Here is a 12392-nt window from a genome sequence, read left to right on the forward strand (position 1 = left end):
AGTACATGAATAACACGTTTCTCTTTGGTTTTGAGGTTAAAATTCTTTGAGTATCAAAATTCATCTAAAATAGACTCTGGACACTGGCTCTACTGACATGAATGGGACTGTGACTTCAAACTTTGGAGACATGAGTCACCTCAAACTCTATTCTTCACACAGCAGCATATAAAACCAGGCCTCACAAGGGAACGCAGGAACGCTTCAAACTTAATTAAATCAGAGTGACATGAATGCTTCACTTCGAATAAGTTGTCCCTTGGGGACAACTTCAGCCACATCTCTCACTGCTCCCCTTCTTGCATTTTGGTGACAATCAAACCAGAGAAGGCACAGTTTCTTGTACACTTATCATGCTTACTCACCCCTACCATCTTGTCATCATGCCATCATTCCCCCCCACCATCATCATGCCATTGTTTCTAGAATTCCTGCTGCCATTTTACTTCACCAACTGAATTCTGTTCATCTCTGAATGTGGAGCTCAAAAGCTATCATCTTCAGGCAGCTTCTCAATCTAGAATAATTCACTAAACTTCCAGAGCACTTTCACCTTCCCCTTTTCTCTCTTTAGATGGTAGGTACTTCACACCATGTCTCATCTCCCTCTCTTAGAATATGGCCTCTCCCAGGCTAAGACTCTCTTGAATCAGTTCTCTTTGTTCCAGGTCTTAGCATAGTGCGTGGCATACAGTCAATAATCAATAAAGATGTAAGAAACACAGTAACTCCAAGTGAATTATTCACTATTTCAGAGACTCTAGTTGTCCATTAAAATCCATTCTCCGTTTCTTTGGGCACAAAGCTGGGCTACAATTCCAACCCTCCCTTGAGTTAGAAGTGGCCACAGCACAAGGTTCTTGCCAATGGAAGAAGCGTGGAAGGAATGTGTGCTTCTTCCACACGGGCCCTTGAAAACCTTCCATATGTACTTCTCTATGCACTTCCCCCCTCTGCTGACTGGGAACAGATTGCGAGGGTTCTCAGGGTTGATGAAGCACATGAGGGAAGAATCTGGGTTACTGAATAACACATAGAGGACTGCTGCCTCCCAAACCTGAACACCCACTCAACATTGTTCTGTGGTCAAGACTACACGTAGCGCTAAGTCACTAACATGTAGGGGCTTATGTGGCACTTCAGCATAACCTAACCAGGACATTCACTGAAAACTTAGTCACAGGACTAATTCACACGGGTGTCATCCTCGTACATTTAAAATGAGCAGAAGACAGTTTGGCCTTGCCATTTTTATCCCTCCATTTTGATCCAGATAGTTTACCTCAGATAACTCTGACCACATGAAATGTTTTGATTCTGTGCTTAATAAGATTGGCATCTTTCAGTTTAAATATGCATATAAGTTTCCTCCATGTCTTTTCATGGCTTGATAGTTCATTTCTTTTTAACACAGAATTATATTCCATTGTCTGGATGTACCACAGATTACTTATCCATTCAACTACTGAAGGACTCATGTTTGCTTTCACGTTTTGGCAATTATGTATAAAGCTGCTATAAATATCCATGCGCAGGTTTTTGTGTGGACATACATTTTCAATGCATTTGGGTAAATACCAAGAAGGGTGATTGCTGGATCATATGGTAAGAGTATGTTTAGTTTTTTAAGAACCCAGAACTGTCTTTCCAAAGTGGCTGCACCATTTTGTATTTCTACCAGCAAATGAACGAGAATGCCTATCGCTCCACGTGCTCACCAGCATTTGGTGGTGTCAGTGTGGTGAATTTGGCCAAATAGGTGTGTAGCAGTATCTCGTTTTTTAAATTTGCATTTCCCTGATGATATATACTGTGGAGAATCTTTTAATGTGCTTGTTTGCCATCTTATTTGGTGAGGTGTCTATTAAAGTCTTTTGTCCATTTTTCAATCAGATTGTTTGTTTTCTTATTATTTAATTTTAAGAGTTCTTTGTACATTTTGGATAACAGTCTTTATCAAATGTGTCTTTTACAAGTATTGTCTCCCAATGTGTCGCTTGTCTTTTCATTCTCTTAAAAGTGTCTTTTGCAGGGCAGAAGTTTTTTATTTTAATGAAGTCCAGCTTATTCTTATTGATTCTTTCTTTCATGGACTGTGTCTTTGGTGCTGTATCTAAAAAGTCATCACCAAAGCCAAGGTCATCCAGACTTTCTCCTATGTTATCTTCTAAGAGTTTTATAGTTTTGCATTTGACATTTAGGTTGATGATCCACTTTAAGTTAATATTTATGAAAGGTATAAGGTCTGTGTCTAGATTCATTTTTCTGCATGTGTATGTACAGTTGTAGCAGCACCAATGGTTGAAAAGAAAATCTTTTCTTTCTGTTCTACTGTCTTTGCTGCTTTGTCAAAGATAAGTTGACTATGTTTATGTTGGTCTATTTCTTGGCTCTCTATTCTGTTTCATGGATTCATTTGTTTATTCTTTTGCCAATGCCTCACCGTCTTGATTAGTGTAGCTTTATAGTAAGTCTTGAAATTGAGTCATGTCAGTCCTCCAACTTCCTTCTTCTCTTTTAATAGCTATTATGAGTTTTTTGCCTCGCCATAAAAGTTTAGAACCAGTTTGTCAATATCCACACAATAAATTTCTGGGATTTTTATTGGGATTACATTGAATCCCAAAAAGAGCAACCCAAATATAAATAGATCAAGTTGAGAAGAATTGTTATCTTGACAGTATTGAGTCTTCCTATCCATAAATATGGAATATATCACCATTTATTTAGTTCTTTGATTTCTTCCAACAGAGTTTTGTAGTTTTCCTCATATAGATCTTACACATTATTTTGTTAGATTTATACCTAAGAATTGTTTTGAGGGTGCTAATGTAAATGACATTGTTTTTTATTTCAAATTCCACTTGTTCATTCCTGATATATAGAAAAGCAGCTGACTTCTGTATATTAACCTTATACCTTGTAACCTTGTTATAATTACTTATTAGTTCCAGGAGTTGGTTTTGGTTTTTTCGTTTGTTTGTTTTTTTGTTATTTTTTTGTCAATTATTTTGGATTTTCTACATATACAATCATGTCATCTGTGAACAAAAACATTTTTATTTATTTCTTCCCAATCAGTACACCTTTTATTTCCTTTCCTTGTTAATTAATTATCTAGGATTTCCAGTAAATGTTGAAAAGGAGTGGCTAAAAGGGGACATCCTTGTCTTCCTGATCTTGGTGGGAAAGCTTCTAATTTCTCACCATAAAGTATGATGTGAGCTACAGAGTTTTGTGGATATTCTTTATCAGATTGAAGAAGTTCCCCTCTATTCCTAGATCACTGAACATTTTTATCATAAATTGGTGATGGATTTTGTTAAATGTTTTTTTCTGTATTGGCTGATATGATCGTGTGGTTTTTTTTCATCTTTAGGCTGTTAATGTGATTGTTTACATTCATTGGTTTTTTAAGATTGTACCAGCCTTGCACATCTGGAATAAATCCCACTTGGTTGTGGTGTATATCTTTATACATTGTTGGATTTGATTTGATAATACTTTGTTTAGAATTTTTGCATTTGTGTTCATGAGAGATATTGTGCTGTAGTTTTCATTTCTTATAATGTTTCTGTCTTTGAGGTTAGGATGATGTTAGCTTCATAGAATGAGTTTGAAAGTATTCCCTCTGCATTTATCTTCTGAAAAGATTGCAGAGAATTAGTACAATTTCTCCCATAAATATTTCATAGAACTCACCAGTGAACCCATCTGGGCCTGTGCTTTCTGTTTGAAAGGTCATTACTTATTGATTCAATTTCTTTAATAAATATATGCCTGTTCAGATTATCTATTTCTTCTTGTGTGAGTTGTAGTAGATTGTGTCTTTCAAGAAATTGGCCGATTTCACCTATCACATTTGTGGGCTGAGATGTGTTCATCCTATTCCTTGATTATTCTTTTAATGCCCATGGAATTTGTAGTGACGTTCCCTTTTACATTCTGACATAAGTAATTTGTGTCCTCTCTCATTTTTTCTTAGTTAGTCTGGCTAGAGGCTTACTGATATTGATTGTTTCAGAGAACTAGCTTTTGGTTTCACTGATTATTGATTTCCTGTTTTCAATTTCATAGGTTTCTGCTCTAATTTTTATTATATCTATTCTTCTGCTTACTTTGTATTTAATTTGCTCTTCTTTTATAGTTTCCTAAGGTAGAATCTTAATTTACTGATTTTAGACCTTTCTTCATTTCTAATATATACATTCAATGCTATAAATTTCCCTCTAACCACTGCTTTTGCAGCCTCCCACATATGTTGATAAGTTGTATTTTCATTTAGTTCAAACTATTTTTAATTTCTCTTGAGATTTTTTCTTTGACCCATATGTTACTTAGAAGTGTGGAATTAAACAATTTCCATTATTTGGGGATTTTCTAATTATCTTTCTAATTATCTTTCTAAATATCTATCGTTATTAATTTCTATTAGGTTGGTGCAAAAGTAGTTGCAGTTGTAAAGGTTAAAAACAACTGCAAAAACCATAATTACTTTTGCACGAACCTAATAGTTTAATTCCATTGTGGTCTCAGAGCAGACACTGCATGACTTCTAGCCTTTTAAATTTGTTAAGGTGTATTTTATGGTCCAGGATATGGTCTATCTTGGTGAACTTTCCATGTAAATCTTGAGAAGAATGTGTATTCCACTGTTGTTGATGAAGTAGTCTGTGGATATCCAAAATATCCGATTGTTTTATATTGTCAACAGTTCAGATTTTCCTACCCCAGCACTGGTTCCCATGAGTTTCTGCTCTATTCTGTTGTGATTCTCTATATTCACCTTCTGTCTCTCTAAGTTTAGAAGCAAAAGGTTTGCCCTGTGGCCTCACTTCTCTTACGGATCTAAGAAGAGTTGTTGATTTTTCAGTTTGTTCCTATTTTTACTTGTTGTTAGGATAGGGTGGCATCTTGCAAGCTCTTTACATGTTGGCAACTAGAAGTCCCCATAAATAATCTGATTATATTTCTTAATAATATTCACCATGTGGGTAAAAGTATACTTGGAGTCAAAATGGAGGGGTCAAAGAATTGTACCTGTTTGACTTAAGAGATTAAATTTTGACCCAGCTTTTTAATAACAACCCGTATCCTAGCCCCACCCCATTTATAAGTAGAAAAGGATTTGGTCAAATCTACTTACAAGGTACAGGCAGATGAAAGCCAACACAGTGGTTCCAATCATTCTGCTTGGGAACTGAAAGCAGGGGTCCCACTCATATATCCTGGTTTGGAACCAAGACTTTTCTTCCTCCCTGTGAATGAATCAACATCAATAAAAGACAGGTTGTGGTTGGTAAACAAATGCCTGATTCTTATGAAAATAAGCTCATCTCCTCCTTTTCATGTTACAGTTTAGTGAAGAGAAAGAGCACTGGTAGATTCCAGTTTTCATTCGCCCTTATTCTTAAGAACAGAGACTCAGTTTTATTTGGTGCAGCAGTTCACCAAACTAAAAGCTTATAGCTCCTGACCTCTGTTACAGCTAAGAGTGACCAAGATGAAACACAGGCCAATTAGATATGATCACAGGTACGGTGTGGGACTTTGGGGGGCTTAGATGGAACCGACACAGCTAGAAGGGACCCCATTGCCCTCCTTCTTTTCTCCTGTCTGCCATCTGAAATGCTGACATAGTGGCTGGTTCAGGCTGGAGCCCCAAAATCTATCTTGGACCATGGACAGCCTTCATGATGGAAACCACTAAGATACTGGAGGAGAAAGACAAACGACTGGTAAACTTCCATGGTGAGCAGTGCAGGGTCAGTATGGACTGCAGCCTCCAGAATTCTTTTACATGAGAAATAAATCTCTCTTGTTTGTGCCACTATTATTTTGTGTTTTCTGCTACCTGTAGCCAACCCTAGTTCTAAGGAAAATACTACCTTTGCCACTGTGTGACCTTAAATAGACATGTCTCTCCTCTTGGGCATGTCCCCTCGTATGTAGTGGCAGTGGCAGGGGTAGGGTGACCTGTATGATCACTGAAGACCAGGTGGTTTTGCGTAGCTAAGAGCCATGTCCTCTTTTATCGGTAACAACATGGAGTTTTCTCTGGGAATCTACTCCTCCCCCACCATCATCCGTAGTAGTTAAGTGAGGCTGAACCACTTCCTGGTTCCTGTGGTAAACATGTGACCCAGGATTAACAATCACTTTATTCCAATCCCCTAGCCACAGTAATTGGTTCTGGGATGGCATGTGGTCCAATTTGATCCAAAGAAACATATTCATGGGAATTTTGAGTTATTAGAAAAGTAAATGTCTGTTTCCCATGAGTTTAAATCAGAAGGGTATAAGCTTAAAGAGTCTAGGGACCACCACAGGGAGGGAGCCCACCTAACAAGGAGTCCAGTCCAGATAAAAGCAGAGGTAAGAAGAGAGTGGGAAAGAGACCTAGTTCTGAAGATATCAATTAAGCCCCTGGATCTACCTATGTCTGAAACTGACTGTCTCTAGACTTTTAAATCATGTTAAGGCCATACGTCTCCTTTTTCTCTTTAATCCACTTTGAGTTGAATTTCTGTTATGAGCAAGCAAGAGTCCTGACTAATACAGTGCCCTCCCGTCACACTGTCAGGACTGGGGCGGACACCAATGGTGAACGCGTCACTCTGTCGCTTACTGCAGGGGACGCCTCTTCAGGAGCTGTTTGACGTGCTCTGCCTGGTGAAGTTCCAGGAAAGGCTTTTCTTCCTGTGAGAAAAGAGAGAGGTGTATGCTTTGGCTCACAAATTGTTGTTAGTTTTTATCTCTTTGAGGGGCTATTACCACAGAGGGCAGGAATTTGGGTAAAACTTGCTCTTTTGGATTCAGCCACTCCTAGACATCTATAATTTACTGAAGAGAGGGGTCAAGTCTCCAATTTACCAAGCATTTGCTTTCATGAAACACCAGACAAAGGGCTGGCCTTCCTTTACTTCTGCTTATTAACTGCACCAGTCATTGTCCGGTGAACTCCTTTTTCTCTTTGAGATTTGGTGATTTCCCATCATCGTGCAAAATACTGTTTCAGGAATGATAACACCCAAAATTCCAGTGTTTTTACTTCTTACGAATAGGAGTTTCTTTTGCTCATTTCTTATTTTGTAGTATTTAAAGAAATAAACTTTAATGGTACGTTTTGAAGTGTCTTCTCCAAATGTACTGAGCTTTCCACAATAGTTACCTAGTTTGTTACATAGATTGAATACGTAAATTTTACATGCTATGAGATGAAATCTTATACATCGCAGATGTTGGGTAGAGTACAAAAGATCTGGTTAGAACCCTGAGTGAGTGATGTCAGCAAAATGGAGGAATAGGGGGTTCCAGGCCCTGTGCCCACTCAGATACAGCAATGTTGACAACCATTCACAGATGAGAGTACCTTTGTGGGAGCCCAAGAATGCACCTAGGGGGTTCCAGGACCTCAGTCAAGCAAAAATTCTGAGAATAGATGCATTGAAGAGGGTAAGAAGAACAGTTTCATTTTACCAAATGTCACCATCCTCCAAGGTGGCACAGCTCAGTGCACAGAGACCCCTGTGGCCTGCAAATTCTCCCATGGGGGTAAGTGGAGTGAAGGTATGGAGTTTTTCTATGTAATTAAAGTTGTTATTAACTTAAAATAGACTGCTACAACTAAGTTTTATGTGAGCCTCATGGTAACCATGAAGAAAAAGCCTGGCCTATTTTATGTACACAAAAGATAAAAGATAAACAAATTAAAACATACCACTACAAAAAATATCACCACATCACAAAGAAAGCAAGAAAGGAATTATTACAAAACAGAAAATTAACAAAATGGCAATATTAAGTCCTGACCCATCAATAATTCCTTTAAATGTAAATAGATTAAATTATCCAGTCAAAAGACAGAGTGGCTGAATAGATTTTTTTTTTCTTTAAGGACACACATGGGGTGAGCATAAGGAATAGGAAAAGATATTTCATACAAATGGTAACCACAAGCGAGTAGGAATGGCTATACTTAAATGAGACAAAATAGACTTTAAGTCAAAAACTATCAAAAGAGACAAAAAAGGTCACTGTATAATGATAAAGGGGTTTGCTCACTTTGGCAGCACATACGTGTATATTAATGATAAAGTCAATTCCTCAGGAGAATTTAACAATTGTAAATATATACACACCCAACTAAATAAAGTAAATATTAACAGAATTGAAGGGATAAGTAAACAGCAACACAACAATAGTAGGAAACCTCAACACCATACTTTCAACAATGGATAAGCAAGTGAGAAAATCAGTAAGGAAACAGGTGACATGAACAATTCTATGGACCAAATGGACCAAATAAACATATCAGAACGTTCCATCTAACAGTAGCAGAACATACATTCTTCTCAAGAGCACATGGAGCATTCTCCAGGATAGATCATATGGTAGGCCACAAAACAAGTCTTAACAAATTTCAATATCAAGTATCTTTTCTGACCATAATGGCCTAAAGCTAGAAATCAGTAACAGGAAGAAAATTGGAAAATTTACAAATAAGTGGAAGTTAAACAATACACTCCTGAACAACCAATGGGTCAAAGAGGAAATCAAAAGGGAAATCAAAAAATATCTTAAAACAAATGAAAATGGAAAGACAACACACCAAAACTTACGGGATGTAGCAAGAGCAGTTCTAAGAGGGAAGTGTGTAGTGGTAAATATCTACATTAAGAAAAAGAAACATCTCAAACAACCTAACTTTATACCTCAAAGAATTAGAATAAGAAGAATGGCGGTTAAGAGAGAAAGAGCCTCAACAACCAGACCAACCAGACTGTCTGGGTTCCTGTTCTGGCTCTGCTACAGACTAAGCATGTGACCTTCAGTAACACAAGTCATCTCTCTGGGTCCAAGTTTCCTAATACAGAATGAGAGGAGTAATAGTACCTACCATGTTTCCCCGAAAATAAGACCTAACTAGAAAATAAGCCTTGGCATGATTTTTCAGATGACATCCCCTGAACGTAAGCCCTAATGCATCTTTTGGAGCAAAAATTAATATAAGACCCGGTCTTATTTTTGGGGAAACACGGTACCTCACAACACTGTTGTGAAGACTAAACCTGTCAGGACACACACAGTGCTTATACTTAGTACTCACCGTCTGGAGCTCCCAGCCCAGGTGGACCCTCAGAGTCTTGACGAACATGTGTAGAAAGCAGCCCAGCAGGAAGAACAGGCACAGCAGTGTGGGCCAGTAGAACACGAGGGTCTCGTACCTCCCCAAAAACTGCAACAGAAGCAGACCACTGGGCACTAGCTCTAGATGGAGCAGGGCAGGGATCTGGTGAAGCTGTGGGCAGGAGTCTGCCTGCCCAGCCGGGTCCCACCCAGGCCCATGCTCTCAGAGCTGGGATCCTGCTTCCCCAGCCACACAGCATTGGAACAAGCAGTGGACTTGGAGTCCAGCAGCCCTGGATTGGAGTCTTAGCACCCCCGTTTTCTTTTATACAAAGGGCTTTCACGGCTTTTTCCTGATTAAGTATTAAATGCTCCTTTTGGAAAATACACACAAGAGAAAGAAGAAGGGAGGGATAATGGGAGGGTGGAGGGGGAGACAGAGAAGGGAGGAATGAAGAGGGGAAAGAGAGAAATAGAGGGAGGGAGGGAGAGGCAGAGAGGGGAGAAAGAGGGAGAGGAAGAGAGGAAAGAAGGGAGGAAGGGTGGGGCCATAACTTCCATCATGTTGAGAGGCAAACAAGCTCCCATCAGTAAAATATCTCTCAAGACTGTGCTCCTACTTTTCCTGTGGTTTTGGCTTCATTTTGATGGGGAAAAGTTTTCTTTTTTCCACTGTTTTTTTTTTTTTTTTAATCACTGTTTTAAGACAAATAGTATTGTGACGTCTTTCAGAAGTATTGTGCTTGGTTTCATATTTTATTACATTTCCCCCACGGGAAATCAGCATCTTAATGTCGTGATGTTAGGGTGCAGGATAGAGACATGCTGAGATGTACAGGGCTCGTCTCTTCCCTTCATCCTCCTCTCTAACGTGTGCTTACAGCTTAGACATAACCACTGTCAATATTTCAGTGTTTTTCATTTGTATCTATATCCAAATATCTCTATCTGTTATAAACTGAAATTGCACCAATCATAAAGGTCTGTGTGTATTTTAATCATTCCCCCACATTGTTACAAATTATTTGTCAATATCACTTTCAATGCTACAGGACAGTGCGTTATTTAGATGAACCAAATTTACTCACGCTTTCTACTAATCTTTGACATTTTAGACTCTTTCCTAGATCTCATTTTTATAAAGAATGTTTTCACGAATACATTTGAAAACATGAGACGAGATCCTTATGATGACCTTAGCCTGGATTCTAGTCCATGTGTTAGTCACGTTAGCCCCACTTCTTACCAGTGAAGTGGGGTGGCACTAATACAGTCTTGAAAGTGTTGAGGATTCTATGGCTAATGATTGGCACTGAGCCTAGAACAACTAGTACCTAACAGTTCTTAAAGTTAGTGACTCTGAGCAAAGAAGTGAGAACCTGCCCTCTCCCCCAACTAACCGTGAATATTTTGAATTTCAAAAGAGCCTCTGGAAGATTCGAAAGCTCTGACAAGGCTCCCGTGGCCCAGGTGGCCAACTTGTGCTCCCCCACCTGCCTAAAAAACTTTCTAGGTGCAGTGACACCCCCTCTTTCATCTTGCTCCTGTTCCTGGGGCACAGGGCTAAACAGATGAACCAGTTTCTCCCAATTCTGAGAAGGACAATGCATGGCAAAGCTGGAAGAGGTTCATCTAGTCCGAGTCTCCCATTTTATAGACAAAGAAACTGAGGCTACACGAAGGAGTGGAAAGACATGAGCTTTGGTCTTGACTCCCAGATCTGCTGCTTCTTAAGAGTTACTCCAAAAACATGGGCCTCAGTGTCCTCACCTATAAAACAGGTTTGCTGAGACCTTCCCCACCTTGAGGGGCTGCTCTGAGCATGAACTGAGAGAACATCTGTCTGTAGACAAGCACCCTGCTGAACCTAAGATGCTATACAGCGGACGTTTCACAAGTGGCTCCGAATCCCCTTTTGCACATAGGAGGGAGCTGGGGCCTGGAGAGTGGCAGAGGCTTGTCCAAGGTCACACAGTGAGCTGACCATGTGACAGGATCGAATACGCTAAACAAAACTCAGCAAGGACTCACCTGCCCATGGGGACACTGTGTGATGTGAAGGATGGTGACAGCAAACCTGCAGGAGAGAAACAAGCCATGGGGTACTGGGGTCCCTCCCAGCACAGCTGCTGTGAAAACAGCCCAGATCCCTGCGACCTAGAGTTACTTCTCCCTCCCATCCTCCTTAGGAGGGCTGGTTCCCAGGCCTCCAGTACATCCCACCTGGATCAGGCACCTGCTTGTGCCTAAGTACATGCAACTAAATTCATTTAACAAGCCCTCACGGGAGAATCCGCAACGGCAGAACAGGAATACCCAGAGAGATCTCACCCCCCCTCCCCCATCACTCAGGTGCGGGACTGAAGCCCAGAGAGGGGGAGGGATTAGTTCAGAGTCACACCCAGAACCAGGACCAAGACCCAGGTCTCCTAACTCTGGGGCTGAGGCTCTTTCTGCCTGGACATGGCCTTGTCTGTAAACACTTCCCTAGGGAATGAGCTTCAAGGCTTTATCCCCACTGAACATACACTCCTGGTCATGTTCAAGCTCAGGTCAGACTCATGGTGCTCAAGCTGCTGAGCAGTTCCTGCTACCATTTCTTCTCCCGGTCAAAAGGTCTGCCAGAGGCTGATATTACTCTACATGTAACGCGGAATACCCTCTCTCTCTTTTAATTTTTTAAAAGCAAGCCACTACAAAGTTTGGAATTGCAGCCATTGGTATGCCAGGGACTTGTGAGCCCCCTGTAGTGGCCGGCACACTGGGCCTGGGACCCCTGCCCCACAGAAAATGCTGTGGGGGATACAGGCCCCGTAAAGGGGACGCAAGCAAGGAAATGAGTCTCTCAGGGCTGGAGAGTGGAATTGTCTGTGGGATTATCCAGTCCGCAAATATTCCCTGGGGCCAGCTCTGTGCCGGGGTGGTGCCAGTGCTGAGGGCACAGAGCTCCGCAAAAGGGCCAGGAAGCTCCCACCCGTGAGGGCGACAATCTACAAAGGATGAGCGCATATCTGTCACTGGGCCAGGTTGGGGAAGATGATGCCATGGAGAAGAGCAACATATAGACAAAGAGGCCAGAATGCCTGATTCACGTCTGGTTTCCGGCATATTCCCTGGCTCATTGTGGGGAGGTCACAGCATGTGTGCTGAGTGACTAAGTGGATGGGTGAAGCGACGTAGGGGTTTTATACGACTGACTGGTACGTGTGCTAGACTCTGGTCGGGGTGGAGACACAGAGAGAGACTGAGATGGCCCTGAATGC

General features: G+C 40.7%; 1 protein-coding gene across 3 annotated transcripts in view; it reads right to left on the minus strand.

Annotated features, from left to right (window-relative positions):
- LOC109446085 (stimulated by retinoic acid gene 6 protein-like) overlaps positions 1–12392 on the minus strand; it is a 46297-nt gene that overhangs the window by 7926 nt on the left and 25979 nt on the right. For all 3 annotated transcript variants that reach the window (XM_074330743.2, XM_088792796.1, XM_019729171.3), the window contains 4 exons: positions 11161–11206; positions 9110–9238; positions 6629–6699; positions 5147–5258 (listed from right to left, as the gene is read on the minus strand). In XM_074330743.2, the coding sequence (XP_074186844.2) occupies positions 5147–5258; positions 6629–6699; positions 9110–9238; positions 11161–11206 (358 nt within the window). The remainder of the gene's footprint in view (positions 1–5146; positions 5259–6628; positions 6700–9109; positions 9239–11160; positions 11207–12392) is intronic.

The sequence above is a fragment of the Rhinolophus sinicus genome, chromosome 16 (genome assembly GCF_057876585.1).
Source record: "Rhinolophus sinicus isolate RSI-liver-muscle chromosome 16, RSI-T2T, whole genome shotgun sequence".
NCBI lineage: Eukaryota > Metazoa > Chordata > Mammalia > Chiroptera > Rhinolophidae > Rhinolophus > Rhinolophus sinicus.